We start from the raw sequence: 20,116 nt of genomic DNA, 5'->3' as shown, positions 1-20,116 counted from the left end.
CTGTAGGCTACTGAACACATCCACCAATAGCCTGTGTTCAGAGAGCTGCCCAGTCAACCAGCCTGGCCACAGCCTGGCAACAGTGAGTAGCTGTTTGGATGAGCGATGCTCTTGGCTCTGGTAATAGAGAGCACCAAATGCCCTGTTCCTCCCTATAGCAGCTTAGCTCTCAGAGAGTGACTGGTGGGTGGTGGCAAAGAGTGAGTCCCGTCCTACATACAGACAGTCCCTTGCCTCAGCACCTATTGCCCAAAAGCTTGAACCTCAACGCTATAGCTAGGACTCTGTGTCAATTCAAGTGTGTATTGTGACTTGCACAAGTACAGCGAAATGCCTTTCTTGCATGCTCTTTCCCAGCAATGCAGTAATCAATATCAGTAGTACTGTACAAAACAAATAAAAAATGTATGTAGAACAAAATCCCACGAGAAATAGAAATAAGAACATGAGAAAATAAGTCAGCTATATAGAGGGTCAGTTGCAGGGTCAATGCCAATACAATATTAACAATGTGCAGGGATTCGACTGGAGTGGTAGGATTAGATACTGTATGTACTGTGTGAAAGTAAGGCCCGTAAGTTGATATACGATAAACAGAGTAGCAGCAGCGTATATGATGATTGTATGTGAGTGTATGTGCATTTGTGTAGAGTCAGTATGAATGTGTGTGCGTGTTATGTGTGTGTGAGCAAATTAACTGTGTGTGTGTGTGTGTGTGTGTGTGTGTGTGTGTGTGTGTGTGTGTGTGTGTGTGTGTGTGTGTGTGTGTGTGTGTGTGTGTGTGTGTGTGTGTGTGTGTGTGAGTGAGTGAGTGTGTAGAGTGTGCATAGAGTGAGTGTGTGTGTGTGCATATTTTTATAAAATAGAAGGGTCAATGAAGACAATCCATGTAGCCAATATTTGGGCTTGGGGATAGAAGCTGTTAAGGAGCCTGTTGGTGTCAAACTTGCTCCGGTACTGCTTGCCGTGCGGACACAGATGACTAGAGTCTTTAACAATTTTCCGGGCCTTACTTTCACACCTCCAGATATAGAGGTTCTGGATAGCAGGGAGCTTGGCCCTAGTGATGTACTGGGCTGTCCGCATCACCCTCTGTAGCGCCATACAATCGAGGGCGGTGCAGTTGCCATGCCAAGCAATGATCCAGCCAGTCAAGATGATGTCAATGGTGTAGATGTATAACTTTTGAGGATTTGAGGGCCCATGCCAAATCTTTTCAACATCCTGAGGGTAAAGAGTCGCTATCGCGCCTTCTTCACGACTGTTTGCATTTGTGAGGACCATTTTAAGTCCTTAGTGATTTTGACACAGAGGAACATGAAGTTCTCGACCTGCTTCACTGCAGCTACACTTTTGATGTGGACTTCACGATCAGCTCCTTGGTCTTACTGACATTGAGAGAGAGATTATTGTCCTGGCACCACACTGCCACATCCCTGTCCTCCTCCCTGTATACCACCATTGTGTCGTCAGCAAACCTGATGATGGTGTTGGAGTTGTATGTGGTCATGCAGTGGTAGGTGAACAGGGAGTACAGGAGGGGACTAAGCACACACCTCTGTGGGGCCCCCTTGTTAAGGGTCAGCATGGCAGAGGTGACGTTGCCTACCCTCACCACCTGGGGTTGACCCGTCAGGAAGTCCAGGATCCAGTTGCAGAGGGAGGTGTTCAGTCCCAGGGTCCCAAGCTTGGTGACAAGTTTAGAGGGGACAATGGTGTTGAACGCTGAGCTGTAGTCAATTAACAGCATTCTCACATAGGTATTCCTCTTATCTAGGTGGGTGAGGGCAGTGTGGGAATAAAACATGCTATGTGTCACTCTGATGCTGCTTCAGCATTGTCAGTGCATTAAAATTTGTACAAATAAAATGTTCTGATTTGCAGAAGGTTGAGGACGCGGGAGGGTCTTGTATGCTTGCTTGTGGGTAGAGTAGCAGGACTTTATCGGCCCTAGTGACGGAGGAGACGTGTTGATAGAAGTTGGGCATTAAGTGTCTAAATTACACAAACTTAAACTCACCGGCAACAAGGAAAGCTGCCTCTTGGTGCATGGCTTCCTGCTTGTTTATAGCCCCATACTGTCCATACTGTTCGTTAAGTGCCAGCTTATTATTTTTCTTGTCCTGAGGTGGAAAATATGCAGCAATCATGATAACAGCTGAAAACTCTCTCGGGAGATTGAAGGGTCGACATTTGACCATCAGGTACTCCAAGACGGGTGAACAATGGGTCGAGACTTCCACTGCGCTTGAGTCAGCATACAATTTTCTGTTGATGAAGAGGCAAACCCTTCCCCCTCTTTATTTCCCTAAATCCAATGTCCTGTCTACTCGGTGAATGAAGAATCCATCGAGTTGGATACCCATTGGGGTTATCTTGTCCAAAAGCCAGAGTATCCTGTTGATCACAAATCTGCGATCGGAGGTCATTCTTATTATTATCAAGAGACCAATAGAATGGAGGGAAGAGGTGGCCATTTTTCCTTTCGCCTTAATATCGCCAGGGCTCCCCTCTCCTGCCTCTTTTTTTGCTGGTGTTTCCTCTTGGATAGCCCAAACATTGCTTCGGAATTACACAAAGAGGCCAGGGCAGATGATTCAAATTTGAAGTTGAAGACAGAATTGAGGTAACTGATGAAGTGATAGCGAATACATTTTGCGAAACAACATAAAATGGCAAAAGAATCACAAAATAGCAAAGTTGGGTGGCACTCGCAAGACAGCAGGCATACAGTTCGGTGCAATTTTAGGAGACATGGCAAAATGTCGTTATAATGATGATGATTATTATAACATTTTATTTGTACACATTTTTATGCACTGACAACATTTACATTTTACATTTTAGTCATTTAGCAGACGCTCTTATCCAGAGCAACTTACAGTAGTGAATGCATACATTTCATACATTTTTTCTCCCCGTACTGGTCGGACAATGCTGAAGTAGCATCAGAGTGACACATAGCATGCTTTATTCCTAGTTAAATATATCATAAACACCACCTCACAGTAACATCTCTTCACTTTAACATAGAAGTCAATGGTTTAGCTGTATAAACACCACTATTCCGCTTACAGGTCCACAAATGAGGGAGGGAGGAAGATCTACAGGATTTTATTGTTTTAATGAAAGTCTACACACCCCTTGCACAGTCTTCACATTTTGCTGCCTTAAATTATTATTATTTTTTTATTAAATTAGAATATTTTTTTTACCTATGTACTCCACATCTCCAAAATGAATGAAAATGTATTTTAAAAAATCTGGATAAAAATACAAATATTTAAAAAATATGTCTTGATTGCGCATGTCTTCAACTCTTCGGCAACATACAGTGCCTTCGGAAAGTATTTAGACCCCTTGACTTTTTCCACATTTTGTTACATTACAGCCTTATTCTAAAATAGACTAAATGTTTTTTTTTCTTCTCATCAATCTAAACACAATACCCCATAATGACGAAGCAAAAACAAGTTTTTATAATTTTTGCAAATTTATTACAAATAAAAAACGTCAATAAAGTTTGCAGACCCTTTATTCAGTACTTTGTTGGAGCACCTTCGGCAGCTACTACAGCATCGAATCTTCTTGGCACACCCGTATTTGGGGAGTTTCTCCCATTCTTCTCTGCAGGTCCTCTCAAGCTCTGTCAGGTTGGATGGGGAGTGTTGCTGCACAGCTATTTTCAGGTCTCTCCAGAGATGCTTGATCAGGTTCAAGTCCGGGCTCTTGCTGGGCCACTCAAGGACATTCAGAGACTTTTCCCAAAGCCACTCCTACGTTGTTTTGGCTGTGTGTTTAGGGTCGTTATCCTGTTGGAAAGTGAACCTTCGCCCCAGTCTGAGGTCCTGAGTACTCTGGAGCAAGTTTTCATCAAGGATCTCTCTGTACTTTACTCCATTCATCCAGACGTGATGCTTGGCATTCAGACCAAAGAGTTCAATCTTGGTTTCATCAGACCAGAGAATCTTGTTTTTCATGGTCTGGGAGTTTTAAGGTGTCTTTTGGCAAACTCCAAGTGGGCTGTCATGTGCCTTTTTTCAGAGGAGTGGCTTCCTTCTGGCCACTCTACCATAAAGGTCTGATTGGTGGAGTGCTACAGCGATGGTTGTCCTTCTGGAAGTTTCTCCCATCTCCACAGAGGAACTCTAGAGCTCTGTCAGAGTGACCATTGGGTTCTTGGTTACATCCTTGACCAAGGCCCTTCTCCCCCGATTTCTCAGTTTGGCCGGTTGGCCAGCTCTAGGAAGAGTCTTGGTGGTTCCAAACTTCCTACATTTAAGAATGATGGAGGCCACTGTGTTCTTTGGGGACATTCAATGCTGCAGAAATGTTTTGGTACCCTTCCCCAGATCTGTGCCTCTACACAATCCTGTCTCGGAGCTCTACTGACTATTCCTTTGACCTCATGTCTTGGTTTTTTCTCTGACTTGCACTGTCAACTGTGAGACCTTATATATACAGATCTGTGCCTGTCTATAGAGTCTCACAGCAAAGGGTCTATATACTTACGTAAATAAGGTATTTCTGTCATTGTTTTTTAATACATTTGCTAAAATGTAAAAAGAAAAACGGTTTTCGCTTTGTCATTATGGGGTGTTGTGTGTAGATTGCTGAGGATTATATATTTTTGAAATCCATTTTAGAATAAGACTGTAACGTAATAAAAGGGGGAAAAAGTCAAGGGGTCTGACAATATCCATTGTTTTTTGTCAAAATCGTTCAAGCTCAGTAAATTTGGTTTTGAGTCGTTGATGGACAGCAATATTCAAACCTTGTCTTTAATTTTCAAGCAGTATTGACACTGGACCATTCAGGAACACTCAACATGGTAAAGAAATTAACTTTTTTGCCTACCAGTAAATAAAAACTACGTGCTTGGGTCAAATCCAATAGAACACAACACAGAGTGAACCCCTCTGTATTTTCAAGTATTGTGGTGGCAGCATCATGTTATGGGTATGCTAGTCACTGGCAGGGACTGAGGAGTTTGTTAGGATCAAACAAAATATGAAATCTGAAAGGAGCAAAGCCCAGGATAAAGTTGGAGGAAAACCTGTCTCAGTCTTTTGAATTCCTAACCCTGGAATGTTTAAAGTGAAAGGCAAACCAGAATGGCTTTCTAACAGGTGTTGAGTGTTCCTGAGTGGTCCAGCCTCAGTCCTGACGTAAATTTGCTTTAAATTCAGAGACAAGGTTCGACTATACTGTAGCTGTCCATCAACGACTCCAAAGCAAATTTACTGAGCTTGAGCATTTTTGACATAAACAATGGATTAATGTTGCCCTAAGAGTTTTGCAAAGTTGGTAGAATCTTATCCAAAATTATTCACAGCTGTAATGGCTGCCAAAGGTGGTTCCACCAAGTGTTAATTCTGGGGTGTGTATACATACGTAATCAAGAGAACTTCGTTGAATTTTTTTAAAACTCATTTTGAAAATGTTCTGAGTTTTTTCTTTAACTTTGAAAATGTGGAGTAGGTTGTCTAGGAAAAAATCGAATGTATTCCCTTTTGAGATTAAACTTTAAGGCAGCAAATGGGAAGACTGTGCAAGGGGTATGTAGACTTTCACTAGCGACTGTACATAACATTTCGCACCATGCCATACAGACTCTGGAATAACTTGGTGAGCCTAACACCTCAATTCATTCAGATTAATTTCCTGACCCCATATAGTTGAGGCACTTCGTTAAACCTGAGAATCGTTGTGCCATGAGTGGCAAGAAGTTAACTATCGTTTCTGATGAAGGCTAACCGATTCTTGTGCCCTCCCTCTCAACCCCATTTATGGTGTTATTAAAGTAACATTTCCCAATCATTCATTCCCCATTTCGACTTTTTCAGATTCAGATTTAATCATTGCAGTGACAGATTTGAGTAATCTGACTGCTGCCATATTGTAATAATTCCCCAATCAGTGTACATGTCACTGACTGTATATACTGTACGCACACATTCACAAACAGTACAGTAGATCTGACTCACCTGCCAGACACACAAATATTAACTCACAGACACAGATATTAACTCCTCACACACTGAAATGAAATGTACACCTTGCAGTGTGAAATGTCTGATACAAAATACGAATGAAGAGGCACGAGCAGATAATTGAAGATAACTAATTTCACATTAAGGATATAGCTAAGGCTTAGATCATATGCCATACTCCACCTGAAATAGCACTGTGTCTGACAGAGAGAGAGAGAGAGAGAGAGAGAGAGAGAGAGAGAGAGAGAACAAGCAAGCCTTTTCCAAAACCAGACATCAAAATACACAAGTCAGACAGAAAATAATGGGTCATCATGTTTCACAAGAGAGGAAAAAATAGAACACAAGCTAGCTAGGGTGATTATTTACACAATAAAGGTGTCAAATTTTACAAATATTTCAGCAAAATAACCAAAATACTGGGGCTTTGGAAGTCATCATGATCAGATTTCAGATACACATCCACCTCTGCTCAGGAATAATACATTACAAATCTTATCAAATTAGGAAGCATGTGCCAAGAGCACTACAGTGTCATGTACATGTACTGTCCATCTTTCTGTCTATATTCAAACAAATAGATTTGGCCATAGAAATACATAGCCTTTTCTATAGTCTATAGTCTCTATAGAGTCTATTTCTATAAGTTTGGCTTTGGTATTGTGGGCCTGGATTGTTGTTGTTGTTGTTGCTCACCATGCCCTGGTACAGTACACTATGGCTGTGTGTGCTGCTAGTGAGAAGAGGGTTAGTGGGAGGACCTCTATTTAGCATCTTGACAAAAAAAAGAAAAGAGCCAGAGAGACAGAGAGTCGGTTAAAAACTTTGGTTTCCACTGTTTATCAAATATAAAAAAAATGTGTACAGCGTATTTTATATAATATATATTTATATATATTTATAAAGTGCTTAATAGGAATAGATTATTATAATATTTAATCATATATCATCATATGTTAGTTTGTTTTCTTTGCTTGTTTGTTTGTTGTTGTTGTAGTCTTCCTTATGTTTGGCATTGGGATGAGCTGTTATTTACATAATGTTTACAAGTCCCGGGTTGTGCTACCCATGGCGCCCGTCCAATTAGTTGGCAGTGGAGTTGGGAAGAGTTTAGCGGCTCCATGGCGGCGAATCACTGCTGGAATCACGACAGTGAGCAGGTGACGCCGGCGTCTTCAGAGTGGTCACAGTTGTGCACTTCCCAGGATATGTGGGAGCACTGCTGGAGCGAGGCCTCAGAGCCGCTGCACTTCAGATTGTCCAGGAGGATGGTGCCGCTGCCGGGCCCAAAGAAGGCCTCCCCACGGGCCGCAGCAGCCTCCCCACAGCCCAGCTGGCGACACACCACCTGGGCATCAGGCATGTCCCAGGCATCGTCGCACACCGTACCCCATTCCGCCCCTGAGAACATCTCCACCCGGCCCTCGCAGCGGTGCTGCCCGCCCACCAACCTCGCCAGGCCTAGAGGGAGAGACAGGGATGAAACAGTCACATATACTTGAGCAAATAAACATTAAACACTGGAGACACATATCACATACCTGATCCTAAGACATGATTGAAGTATGATGCATTACATAAGACTGCCTCTGACAAGTGATGCTGGGGAAGGTGTGTTCGATCTTTGGATACCGTGAAACCCAGAACATGTAGCTAAACCTCAACAGGTACAAGACTCACCTTCACTTGGTGGTCTAGTGGTGGGCGTTCTCTCTGTCATCCCGAAGTCATTTCCAGGTGCCACAAGCTGAAAGGCTGGAGAAGGAGAAGGAGGGGGAGACAGTGTGAGACATTCATCTGCTGTGTATGTTTCCCAAGGGAGTGGTCATTTACTTGAGAACAACTGCTGATACAGTCCTATCAGAACAGTCTGGAGCACTCAAAACATTGTAATGAGTTAATCAATCGATCAGTTCGTCCGATATATCAGAAGAAAACTGCTCCAGAAGTCAACTTAGTGATTCCCTTATCATCTCACTCAGAAATCAAAGGTTCACTGAGGTTCACTTGTTCACCTCGTCTGCTCTACTAACCATGAGTTGATGTAGTAGACCTGAGTAACAGGAAGGAAGTCTTTGTCTCTTTCATTCTTTCTTTCTCTACTGTTTGTCTTATTTATCCATAAAGAATGGAGGTTTAGCCTGCAGGCTTCCAGTGAGGCTAATGACCCCTGACTTCTCCACTCTATATTTCATGCCACCCAGCTACTCAACTCTGCACTTTAGAGGCTGCTGCCCTATACAGTATACATAGACATGCAATCACTGGCCACTTTAATAATGGAACACTAGTCACTTTAATTATGTTTACATACTGTTTTACTCATCTCATATGTATATACTGTTTTCTATTTTACTGTATTTAGTCAATGCCACTCCGACATTGCTCGTCCTAATATTGACATATTTCTTAATTCCATTCTTTCACTTTTAGATTTGTGTATGGTTGTGAATTGTTAGAAACTACTGCACTGTTGGAGCTAGGAACGCGAGCATTTCGATACACCCGCAATAACATCTGCTAAATATGTGTGTGATCAATACATTTGATTTGATTTGATGCACTTTGGACCATCTGGGCGGGTGCCTACTCCTCGGAGACCAACACTCACACAGTTAAATGCACCAGCTCAGCAGGGAAGAGGAGAGATGGATGACTGTGGGAATGGTGACTATGGGGTGACTGTGTGAGTAACTGTGAGCGAAAGCTACAGAGGATTTTTGTGTGTGTTCATTTGAGTGTGTGTGAGTGCGTGTGTGTATTTGTGTGTGTGTGTGTATTTACTTGACTATGTGCCTAGCTGTCTCAGTCTTAACAAGTCACTAGTGTAGCAGTACTGCCTGCAGCAGATCAACATATACATTTCTGATTTACATCGGACAACAAAGTTACATTGCCACAGTTCCAGTCGGTCTTACGTGTGCAGATGACTCCAGCGTCTTCATGATGTCCACAGTTGTGCTGTCCCCAGCCCAGGTGGAAACAAGCCGCCAGCTCCCCTTCACTGCCCCTACAGTCCACATTGTCCAGCAGGATGGGGCCCGAGCCGTAGCCGAAGTAGGCCAGGACCTTGGCAGAGATGGCAGGGCCACAGCCCAGGTGCCTACACACCACCTGGGCATTGGGCAGATCCCAGTCATCGTCACACACCGTGCCCCACTGGTTGTTGTGGAACACCTCCACACGGCCCTGGCAGCTGCTGTTACCATTCACCACACGGATGGTGGGCCGCTCTGGAGGAGGAGAAGGAGAGACAGAGGGGTATGAGGAGATGAGGAGCACATTCTTCATGGAGAGGTTAATCGAAAATGGTGGTACTATGCATCCCTGTTGCACAATTTAATATCTGTGAATAATAAAACAATATTATAATAACTGATATATGAGTTTAGAGTGCATTAGCGGGAGTTTATAATTATCACATGGGGGTGCAACATCATTACCTCTTGTTGTCATAGCAATCGTTGTCACAGCCGTAGTTGCTTCGGTGACTAATTCTGTTTGGTCGGTTACTAGAATAATAGGAGAAATGCGTTAGAATCAGAATGATGAGTCAGTTTACACATACGCAAGCTGATGCCTACAGTACACAGCAGGGGGTTTTCCATCCTCTGAGATGAGAGACTGGGAGGAGAGTGGGTGGGGCGACTTGATTTACTTGCTCCACTACCACCATTAATTGAGTGGCGCTGCTGAGTCACAGATTTTAGACAGAGAAACCTATAGGGGCAACAGCACCGTCTGTTGCTCATAGGATAGAGGTGCAGCAGTGTGGCCTGATGATCTGGGTCTGATGAGGGCCTACACTGCAGCTGTTATTGCTATTGTACTACTGCAGTACATGAAAACGGAAATGACTTCAACAATTACCTGCAGTGCTGGCAGTCTGTAAGAATCCCCTTCCCATGCCCATGGTGTCAGTGTTCATAGGAAGAACGGTAGTGGATCCTGAGCCTGCACAGATAGAACAAACATGAATAGCAGATATTAAAAATAGTGTTAAAGCCATTAGCAACATGAATTTAAGAGAGAGCGAGAGTGAAAGTGAGAGAGAGAGAGAGAGAGAGAGAGAAAAAGAGACAGAGAGAATAAGAAAAAGCTTCTCACCTGAACAGATAACCCCAGCGTCCTCATGATGTCCACAGTTGTGTATCCCCCAGCCCAGGCTGTAGCATTTACTCAGCTGGTTCTCGTAGCCATTACAGTTGACGTTGTCCAGTAGAATCAGGCCTGTCCCGTAGCCAAAATAGGCATTGGTGGTGGAGGAAACGGCATGGCCACAGTATATCTGCTGGCACACCACCCCTGCGTCTCTCATACCCCAGTCATCATCACACACCGTCCCCCAGCTGCCACGGTAGTAGACCTCCACCCGTCCCTGGCAGTAGTCCAGTCCACCAACTAACCGGATCGTACCATCTCCTAAAATATAGGGGAGGGGAGGGATTCATCACCATTCCATACATCTTCTCAGTCAAAGCCTGGCTTCATTCTGACATACAGTACATGATGGCATAAAATCCTTCAAACTGAATATCTCTCTATTTCACTATTTAGCTTGGATTCCAGGCTAGATTTATTGAGATCTTGTGTGCAGATGTTGTCTTTATACAACACATTGAATAAACACTCTGTATTGAGCATGTGTTCATTCTTTTTCAGTTCATTTTCTGTCCCTCTGTGACAGTGTTTGTAGACGGGTTAGCTGACAACATCACGAAAATTGAAAAGTTGAAACAATACCAAAGTGTCCTCCCTGCCACTGTTTTGGCAAAAGGCTGCGGGATGGGGCTGGAGAAGTATAACCACTCTCAAATCCATAGATAACAAAATAAGAGTTTTAAGGCCCTGTGCAGGCAAAAACAGGATTTTCCTATGTTTTATATATTTAAACACTACGAGGTTGGAATAACACTGTGAAATTGTGAAAATGATGATAATGGCCTTCATACGCAAGAGCTCTTTGAAAAGACCGCCCGAAATTTCACGCCTGTTTTGGCCTGACTGGTAACATCACCAGGCAGTAAATTAGTTAATAGACCAATGAGAAAGAGAATAGAGTTTCAAACCACTGTGCCAATAACAGCTAGTTTTCAGTTTTACCCTCCCCACTCAGACGACTCCCAGACAGTCCTAGCTAAATTCTTGATTGAGAAATTGCTCTTTGCTAAGAAGCTATTTTAGTTTATTTTTTTTACCATTTTAATTGAAAACATTAAGAGTAAGGTACTTAAATGGTACCCAGAAATTATTTGAAATTGAGATAAAAACAGCTGCATTGGACCTTTGAACATGTTTTGAGGCTATACGGTGTTTGTTTCCATTTTCAAGAATTAATGAGTACATATCATTGATTTAAAAATGGATATAGCAACTGCAGATTGGCCCTTTAAACCTATTAAGTGAATAAAATAAACCCTTCTTGAATCAATTTTGTTTACTTATTTTGTGTGTGTGTTTGACTGAAATTAGAGAGAAATAAATGAAATGATCACTTACTTAACCCTGAGTTTCTCCTAGACGGAGTGGTGGGCTCGCCCATGCCCCGTGACTCCAGCACTGATGTATCTGAGGAGAGATGAGGAAAAAAAGGAGTGAAAATGTATGTTTTTATTAGTGAAAATAGATTATTTTATTAGTCACCAAGGATATGTCCCTCTTAGAGATCTTAGAGATCCTTATAAATTGCAAAGACCCTACCTATAGAAAAGGAATTAGAACAGTTATAGACTAGATTTTTATATATATCTCTATGGGCCCTACCTTTGCATGTGACAGACACGTCCTCATAGTGGTAACAGTTGTGGATGCCCCAGCCCAGACTTCCACACTGTCCCAGGTCTGTCTCCCCTCCTTTGCAGTCTACATTGTCCAGCAGGACGGGCCCTGAGCCCTGGCCATACTCTGAGATGCTGCCCACCACCATGGCCAGACCACAGTCCAGCTGCCGACACACCACGTTGGCATCTACCATGTCCCAGTCGTCATCACACACTGTACCCCATGTCCCGTTGTGCCAAACCTCCACACGCCCCTCACACCTGTTACGCCCGTTTACCAGACGCACTGGATAGGAGAGGGAAGAGAGATCCAAAGATACACGGTCAGCCAGATACAAAATAATATTACCAGACGCACTGAAGAGGAGGGAGAGCAAAATACAACAGAGGATTCACTGAGGAATCAGCAATCAGGACAGCTGACCTCCCTGCTCCCTCCCACTTCGATGCTGATGTCATGAATGTGACTGTAAGTGTGTGATGTTGTCATACTATCCTGTCAGGAGGCTGGTTTCTAGATCTCATTTAAGTTCATTCAAACCTTGTCCTTTTACTCACTTTGACTACACGCTAGCCACTCTTTTTGTATTCTACATGTGCCACACAACATAGAACAAATGTTTGTGCAAGCACATAAAAAGCCTACTGTCTGTGGGACAGTATACTGTGTGTTACTGTCTGGAAATATCACTATCATATAATGATAGTTAATAGTGACAAGAATCCGTTTAGAATAGCTTGTGTAATCCCTTCCACCTTCCAATTTAAGGAACAAAATAAGACTAAACAAGCCACATGAGAGAGAGAGGGAGAGATGGAGAGAGAGAGATAGAGTGAGGGATAGAAGGAGATGGCGAGAGAGAGAGAGAGAGAGAGAGAGAGAGAGAGAGAGAGGGGGGGGGGGAGGGAGGGAGGGAGATGAAGCTCACACTGTAGCAGAATAAGTAATTCCGGGGGATTAGGTCAATTGAGAGCAAAGGGAAGTGACCTTGTTGTAGTGTCCCTGGGGCACTGATCTTTCTCTCACTCTCTCCTTTTCCTTCCTTTTCCCTCCCTCCTTCCCTCTCTCTTGCTTCACAAGTTAAGTTTGATAGTCGTTTATTCATGAGTTGGATGTGGACATGTATTTGTTGAACATGGGTATTTCAGACAGACAGAAGGTGTGGTGGATATGGTGAGAGTTGGCGGGAGCCCAGCAGCGCATTGCCAACCTTGAGAATGCGTTGTCTTCATGGCAGTCATCGTCGTTGTGCTATTGGCTGGAAAAAGAGGGAGGAAGGAGAGAGAGAAAGAGGGAGAGACTTTGGTCAAATTATTTGTTGAAAGGAGGTTCTTGGCCCTCCATAGTTACTGTACTCTGTATCTACTATATCTATCTTCCTGTAATCCGAGACGCAGCTTGAAAACGCAGCAGGAAGCCTATTTAAACCATGTAGCTAAACCAGCTAAGAAGTCTACATAGAAATATGTACTGAAGGTTGACACATTCCAGTTTGTGAACTTTGGGGGTTTTCGTTTTGAGAATGGAAACATAAAAGTTACCAAAATAATACCCACTGTCTCTTTCATTTTTAATATGATTGTCAGGTTTTATTTTGTTAAAATCACTGTAGAGTTGGATGTGGAACTGGGCACTCCAGGAGAGGTTTGTGAAACACTAGTTTAAAATAATCCCTCAACAGTGCATTTGGAAAGTATTCAGACCCCCACATTTTGCAACGTTACAGCCTTATTCTAGAATGGATTACATCTTTTTTTCCCCCCTCATCAATCTACACACAATACCCCATAATGACAAAGCAAAAATTGGTTTTTAGAAATTTGAAAACTTAAATATTTACATAAGTATTCAGACCCTTTACTCAGTACTTTGTTGAAGCACCTTTGGCAGCAATTACAGGCACAAGTCTTCTTGGGTATGATGCTACAAGCTTGTCACACCTGTATTTGGGGAGTTTCTCTCATTCTTCTCTGCAGATCCTCTCAAGCGCTGTCAGGTTGGATGGGGAGCATCGCTGCACAGCTATTTTCAGGTCTCTCCAGAAATGTTTGATCGGATTCAAGTCTGTGCTCTGGCTGGGATACTCAGGGACATTCAAAAATGTGTCCCGTAGCCACTCCTGCGTTATCTTGGCTGTGTGCTTAGGGTCGTTGTCCTGTTGGAAGGTGAACCTTCGCCCCAGTCTGAGGTCCTGAGCGCTCTGGAGCAGGTTTCCATCAAGGATCTCTCTGTACTATCCTCCATTCATCTTTCCCTCGATCCTGACTAGTCTCCCAGTCCCTGCTGCTGAAAAACATCCCCACAGCATGATGCTGCCACCACCATGTGTCACCATGGTGGTGGTGGGATGTTTCCTCCAGATGTGACGCTTGGCATTCAGGCCAAAGAGTTAAATCTTGGTTTCATCAGACCAGAGAATCATGTTTCTCATGGTCATATTTCTTTAGGTGTCTTTTGTCAAACTCCAAGCAGGCTGTCATGTGCCTTTTACAGAGGAGTGGCTTCCTTCTGGCCACTCTACCATAAAGGCCTGATTGGTGGAGTGCTGCAGAGATGGTTGTCCTTCTGGAAGGTTCTCCCATCTCCACAGAGGAACTCTGGAGCTCTGTCAGAGTGACCATCGGGTTCTTGGTCACCACCCTGACCAAGGCCCTTCTCTCCCGATTACTCAACTTCTTTCATTTAAGAATGATGGAGACCACTGTGTTCTTGAGGACCTTCAATGCTACCAAATGTTTTGGTACCCTTCCCCAGATCTGTCCCTCAACACAATCCTGTCTACGGACAATTCCTTCGACCTCATGTCTTGGTTTTTTCTCTGACATGCACTGTCAACGGTGAGACCTTATATAGACAGATGTGTGCCTTTCCAAATCCTCTTCAATCAATTGAATTTATCACAGGTGGACTCCAATCAAGTTGTCGAAACGTCTCAAGGATGATCAATGGAAACAGGATGCACCTGAGCTCAATTTTGAGTCTCATAGCAAAGGTTCTGAATACTTATTTAAATAAGGGATTTCTGTGTTTTATTTTTTATACATTTGCTAAAATCTCTATAAACCTTTTTTTTCTGCTTTGTCAATATGGGGTATTGTGTGTAGATTGATGAGGAAAAACATACATTTTGTCCATTTTAGAATAAGGCTGTAATGTAAGAAAAACAGGAAAAGGTCAAGGGGTCTTTCTAAATGCACTATATGTCTTTGACTACGCATTAACCAAACATCTGATAAAAGTCAATACAGATATAATGATTGAACACCTTGGGTGCATCTTCTCCCATCACTTAGCAACCACACAGATTCTATAGGGTTGGGCTGTGTTTAGTACTGTGTTGACAAACTTCTAAGTCTCATTCACTTGGCTATATTCTATGACTGTGAGACATCTAGAAATTGAGATTGTGCTCTGTATTATTCCTCAGGTTCCTTTACTGGGATTTGTTGGCCTGTATGTCTGGGACCATAAAGTTTGAGGACATCAACTGTGTCTTATAGGGGAAGTTTAAAGCCACTGAAACTGTGGTTTCTGGTTACCTGCCTCACAAAGAGAGAAGAGGAATCTTTCTAAACATTATGCCAAAAATAGGTAAATTCACAGGCTTCTCCCTTTGAAGACTACCTGGCTCATTGAAACTAAAGGCCCTAAACACGTAAACAGTTATGTTATGTTCGCTATGTGGGTTAGTTATTGAAAGCGTCCTGATATTAGAATATGGTGTTTCTTTGTTTTGTCATATGTATTCATAAGTGACGTAGGACTGAAATCTGGGGTGGGAACAGTAACGTTACGTGCATTTCAGAAAAGATGGGTCAGTAAAACGAGAAGAGATTGACTTGGAAATATACTCACTGGATATGGCTCGTCTGCTGATTTTGGTCATATCTTTTGAAATCAGAAAATAAAGAGTAGTATGTCAAGCACAAAGAGATGTCTTAGATACCACAGAAATCCAATGCATATTTGAAGTTTGTAAACATGTTCTATTTTTAGCTAGGGGTCCATTCGATCCATAAAGTCCAAAGTAGTATAATCAATAACTACTCAGTCACTCCCCGACCGTATCCCTCTTCCGAACAACTAGCAGAATGTTCTGTACTTCAAAGCCTAACTGGGTAACAGCTACTAGAGGCAGGCAGTCCTACGGGGACTTGTTCCTCTGTCCCAAGTACACCCAGGTACACCAGGTTCTCTAGCTCTGTAAAGGTTACATACACATGTAAATGTTCTGACTTATTCAGCTTATGGCTAGGAAAATCATGACAGATCTGTCTCTTTGCAGTACATAACAAAACTAATTTCACCCACCAATGTATCTGCGAGGGAGCATTCCATTCTTTTGCCCCCACACACACCCCAAACACACACCCCCACTCCTCCCCCAACCATCCTTTCCACCCTCACCCCCCAACCCCCTCCACACACACAGCCCAGACAACTATGGGGTGTAAAAACAATAGTCTCCCACTTCAAAATGAGCAGTGGTGAAATAGCACGCACACGTACACTCACCGATCTGCAGAATCCCACTGATGCCCACCAGTAGCAGGGAACCTAGCAGGGACAACAGCAGCCAGACAACCACTGTCCAGCCTCCACATGGTCTACGCACACAATCTGCTACACGCTGCCCTCGCATGGCTCGCTGTCTGACTGACGCTCCAATCAGTCTGGGTGCCTGGTGGAACACACACTTACACACACAACCAATCAGTGCACTGGACTCTCTATCTCCGTCTCTGTCTCTGTCTCTGTCTCTGTCTCTGTCTCTCTGTTGCTCTCACACACACTATACCTACCTTCCTGCCTTTTTCTGTTTCTCTTCACTGCTGAAACAGTCCTGGACCCCTAATACTGGTACTCACTGTCCACCACTAGTCTACGACTACTACTCATAATCAATAACCATTGTATTCCCAACATAGCATTGGATAGTCATTTCTAGTGCAACCCCCTGCAGCCAAATTACTATACTGTAGTGGGGAGTTAGTATCGATGATAGTATCAGGCAAGTGAAGCTTATGGTTGGTAGTTGGAACATAAATAGTTTCCAAAAACCATGCGCACTGAACTGAAACCGGTGTGTGTGTGTGTGTGTGTGTGTGTGTGTGTGTGTGTGTGTGTGTGTGTGTGTGTGTGTGTGTGCGTGCGCATGTGTGTGTCTGTGTGTGTGTGTGTTCCAGTGATGGAGAGGAGAGGTGTGAGTGGGCACACCATGCTGTGTCTCTGTATCCACTCCAGATTGATTGGCACTAAAACAACTCCCAGTGTGTCCCAGGACCTGCTGGAGCATGAAACCGACTGGCCCATTTCCCCAGGCCAAAATGGCTGCCTAGCTGCCTACTACACTGCCACCCCACCATCCTGCACACTGGCTGGCTGCTAAAACACTGGGCACAGAGAAACTGTTGTGACCTGTGGTGAGCATGCTGGTACAAAATGGATACCAGTGCTATGCATCACCCAGGTGGCAGTGAGTGGACATGTGCCACAACTACCCCAACAGAGTGGCAAACATTCTATTTTCTTTTCAAATTTGTCTATTCTGTACTACGGAGGGCAGTAAGTAAGGGACATCAGTAGTTATACAGTATGTCTAGAAGGCGTAGACAGTACGGGTGCATCAAAGCTGGGACTAAGAGACTGATAAACAGCTTCTTTCTACGGTACCCTGCCCTGAACCACCTGCTATACTAGGAAGCACAAAAAAACGTGACCAACGAATCTGGTTTCATAGGGAGCAGCAAGAAACATTGTAAACTGCTGCTGCAGCTGCTTGATTTCTCTTGATTTCTCTTGATTTCTCTGGATTTTGCCAACAAACAGCTCTTGCCTGGAGGGATGTTTGTTTTTCAAAATAGGTCTGACTCCAGTAATAAGCTCTTTAATTGCATAGAACTATTGCCCTGAAATCACATCCTCGTGCTCATATTTATCGACTGAATTCTGAAGAAAAGTTTGGTTTGTATAATTGTTTGATAAAGCAATCTAAATGTGAAATATTTTCAAACGTCTTTTATTGAGGAAAATGCTTGTTTTGCCTATGTCTGATCAGACTTTTGGGTTGGTTGTTTGTCTTTGTATTGGACCAAAAGCCTCTTTGACCTTACAGAGGAATGTGTACTAGTTAGTTTGGGGACTGGGGATGGATGATGAGGGGAGAAGGAGAATATGATATTGGCCCCTGGAGATAGTGGACATTCCGAGCCCAGGGGCCAACAAAAAGACATTTCTGCTGTCTGTGGTCCCGATCGTCAGGCCTAAACGCTGCTTCCTGCAATCTGTCACTGGAACTCTCCAAAACGCTTAGGCAGCCGATGACACCACAGGGGCGCCTCTCGGCTCCTGGGAGAATAGGAGGAGAGGGGGGTAAGCAGCAGCTAGAAGGGGAGGGTGGCAAGACCAAATTCACCTGCTCCTCTACCTGTAGATATGTGTCCAGTTCTGTTGGATTCTGCCCATATGTTGTAGTATAGTGTAGCTACACTGTATATTACCATAGCAGATACTGTAATGTACTGTAAATACACTGACAGGTTAGCGAGGCCAAGTATCCTCCTCTAACACCCTTCAGCACCAATCAACAGCTTAACAAACCCGCTAACCTTGACCCTGTTCAACAACACTAACCCTGGCCAATGCATTTGGAGCCTCTACCCTGTGTTATTTAATTTAATTGTATTGACGGCCATATTGCATGTATGGAAGGCCATGACATTGAGTTGAAAGGTGAAAGGCAGGAGGGAGGAGGTTGTAGAGAGCAGAGGCAACCAGAGGTCATTGTGCTGTCCAATTAGGAAGCAGGGATTTTAATGCGGAGCAGCCCAGCACCATGGCTGTTCCATTGGGCACAGCGTGCTAACAAACCGCTCGAAACCCTGGGACAAATGGTTCAGTTATGAGGGATGAAAAATAATCTAGTCCCCAATGTTGTATTTTTCAATACTCCATTCATAACGGGATGTAGCGCAGATCCGCCGGGGAATAATGTTGCCTTTTGTGTCGGCTGTGCTTCCCCTCCCTCCTCTTTGCCCTGTGCCCCTGAGAAATAGCTGAAAGATCCTCTGCCCCATGAAAATACCCCTGAACGTCCAAGATAACCAGGAATATAACACTCTGACTCTCTCTCACGGTCACTCACACTAAAAGGGAGGAATTTTCACCCCTTTAAATTCAGATTCTTTGCATCGGTCGACAGGTCTATCTGCCCCTTATCCATTTCCATGGATAACATCATCCCCGCATTGCATATTTCTTGTTCTTTGCCCATTAAGACGCAGCAAATAAGACAGAAGAGTCATATCTTCAATCAGTTATTGACAAAAAGAAAATCATTTTCATGCTAACATAGGGTTGTAGAGTTATAATTGGTTATAATTGTGATAATATTTTGTAATTTTCCAATTACAATGCAACTTTAGATATCCCTAAATTATTTATGTTCTTGTTTCATTCACTGAAATATTATATGATTAACTACAGAGTGAATATAGTTATACAAAACCACTGTGGTGAGACATTCAAAAGGCACATTTCACACTACTTTCCAATCACTGGCTTGAAGTATAATATCTATTTAAACTAAGAGTTAGGATAATGTGCAATTAGAAAAATTGACAAAACATAAAGAAATTATAATAATTTTCAAAGATACCTGGAATAAAAGTTGCTCTCTTTTCCCACAGGATAAATAAAATGAAATAAATTTCGAAAAATATCTACAAACAAATTGTCCTTCGATTTTCTGATGGCAGGTAGCTCACAGAATAGTTCCCCAACTCTCGCAGCAGAAAAACATAGGAACTTTGTGTGGAAATAGAGGGAGAAAAAAACAGTCGTCCGGCTCTACATGTACCAAGCTGTCTTTCATCTCCTTCACCTTTCCGTGATTATAAGTACCTGGCTTCAGTGACAAGGATTACTTAAAACAATAAAGACAACAGCATTGTATGTTAATATCCTAATGCCCCGTGACTGCCTATGGTTAGAAGAAGCAGAAGAGAAAAAAAGGAAATGTTGAAAGCCAACCCTTCACATGTACATCTCCAGTTTCAGCTAGCGCTCATTCAAGGTGCGGTCTTCCTCATCTAAGGGACTGTACAGTCACAAGGGGAGAATATGGAGGAGAGGGCAGTGGCTGTGTCTGTGGCCGTGTGCGTGTGCATGTGTGTGTGTTGCGTGTGCGTGCGTGCGTGTGTCTCCCACCCACAGTCACAGTAGTAAAGTAACACAGTGTGAAGCTGATTCAATGTTTCAGGTTCAGAGATTTGAAATAGAATTGCACCTTTAGTGTTTTTTATGTGAAAACAAAGAAACAAAAAACGGACTCAAATATGATT

General features: G+C 43.2%; 1 protein-coding gene across 1 annotated transcript; it reads right to left on the bottom strand.

Annotated features, from left to right (window-relative positions):
* Window positions 1–4,879: 4,879 nt before the first annotated feature.
* On the bottom strand, window positions 4,880–19,874 carry LOC106567402 (scavenger receptor cysteine-rich domain-containing group B protein). The gene is made up of 12 exons (XM_014136597.2): window positions 19,432–19,874; window positions 16,290–16,470; window positions 15,630–15,662; window positions 12,985–13,032; window positions 11,757–12,059; window positions 11,493–11,561; window positions 10,101–10,415; window positions 9,864–9,947; window positions 9,437–9,505; window positions 8,912–9,226; window positions 7,674–7,748; window positions 4,880–7,454 (listed from the first exon to the last, which is right to left on the bottom strand). Exons 2-12 carry the CDS (start codon window positions 16,414–16,416, stop codon window positions 7,138–7,140), a joined length of 1,755 nt encoding a protein of 584 aa, XP_013992072.1. The 5' UTR covers window positions 16,417–16,470; window positions 19,432–19,874; the 3' UTR covers window positions 4,880–7,137.
* Between the last annotated feature and the right edge of the window lie 242 nt (window positions 19,875–20,116).

This window comes from Salmo salar, chromosome ssa13 (genome assembly GCF_905237065.1).
Source record: "Salmo salar chromosome ssa13, Ssal_v3.1, whole genome shotgun sequence".
Taxonomy (NCBI): Eukaryota; Metazoa; Chordata; class Actinopteri; order Salmoniformes; family Salmonidae; genus Salmo; species Salmo salar.
Note: the sequence above shows the minus strand (reverse complement) of the source record. Positions and strands in the feature narration are given on the sequence as shown.

Bases quoted from the DNA above. Each gene is read 5' to 3' on its own strand.
- LOC106567402 (XM_014136597.2), bottom strand. From the start codon at position 16,416: ATGCGAGGGCAGCGTGTAGCAGATTGTGTGCGTAGACCATGTGGAGGC. The intron at 15,663-16,289 runs GTGAGTGTACGT...TGATTTCAAAAG, and splicing joins CAGTGGGATTCTGCAGATCG to ATATGACCAAAATCAGCAGA. The intron at 9,506-9,863 runs GTAATTGTTGAA...CTATTATTCTAG, and splicing joins ACAGACTGCCAGCACTGCAG to TAACCGACCAAACAGAATTA.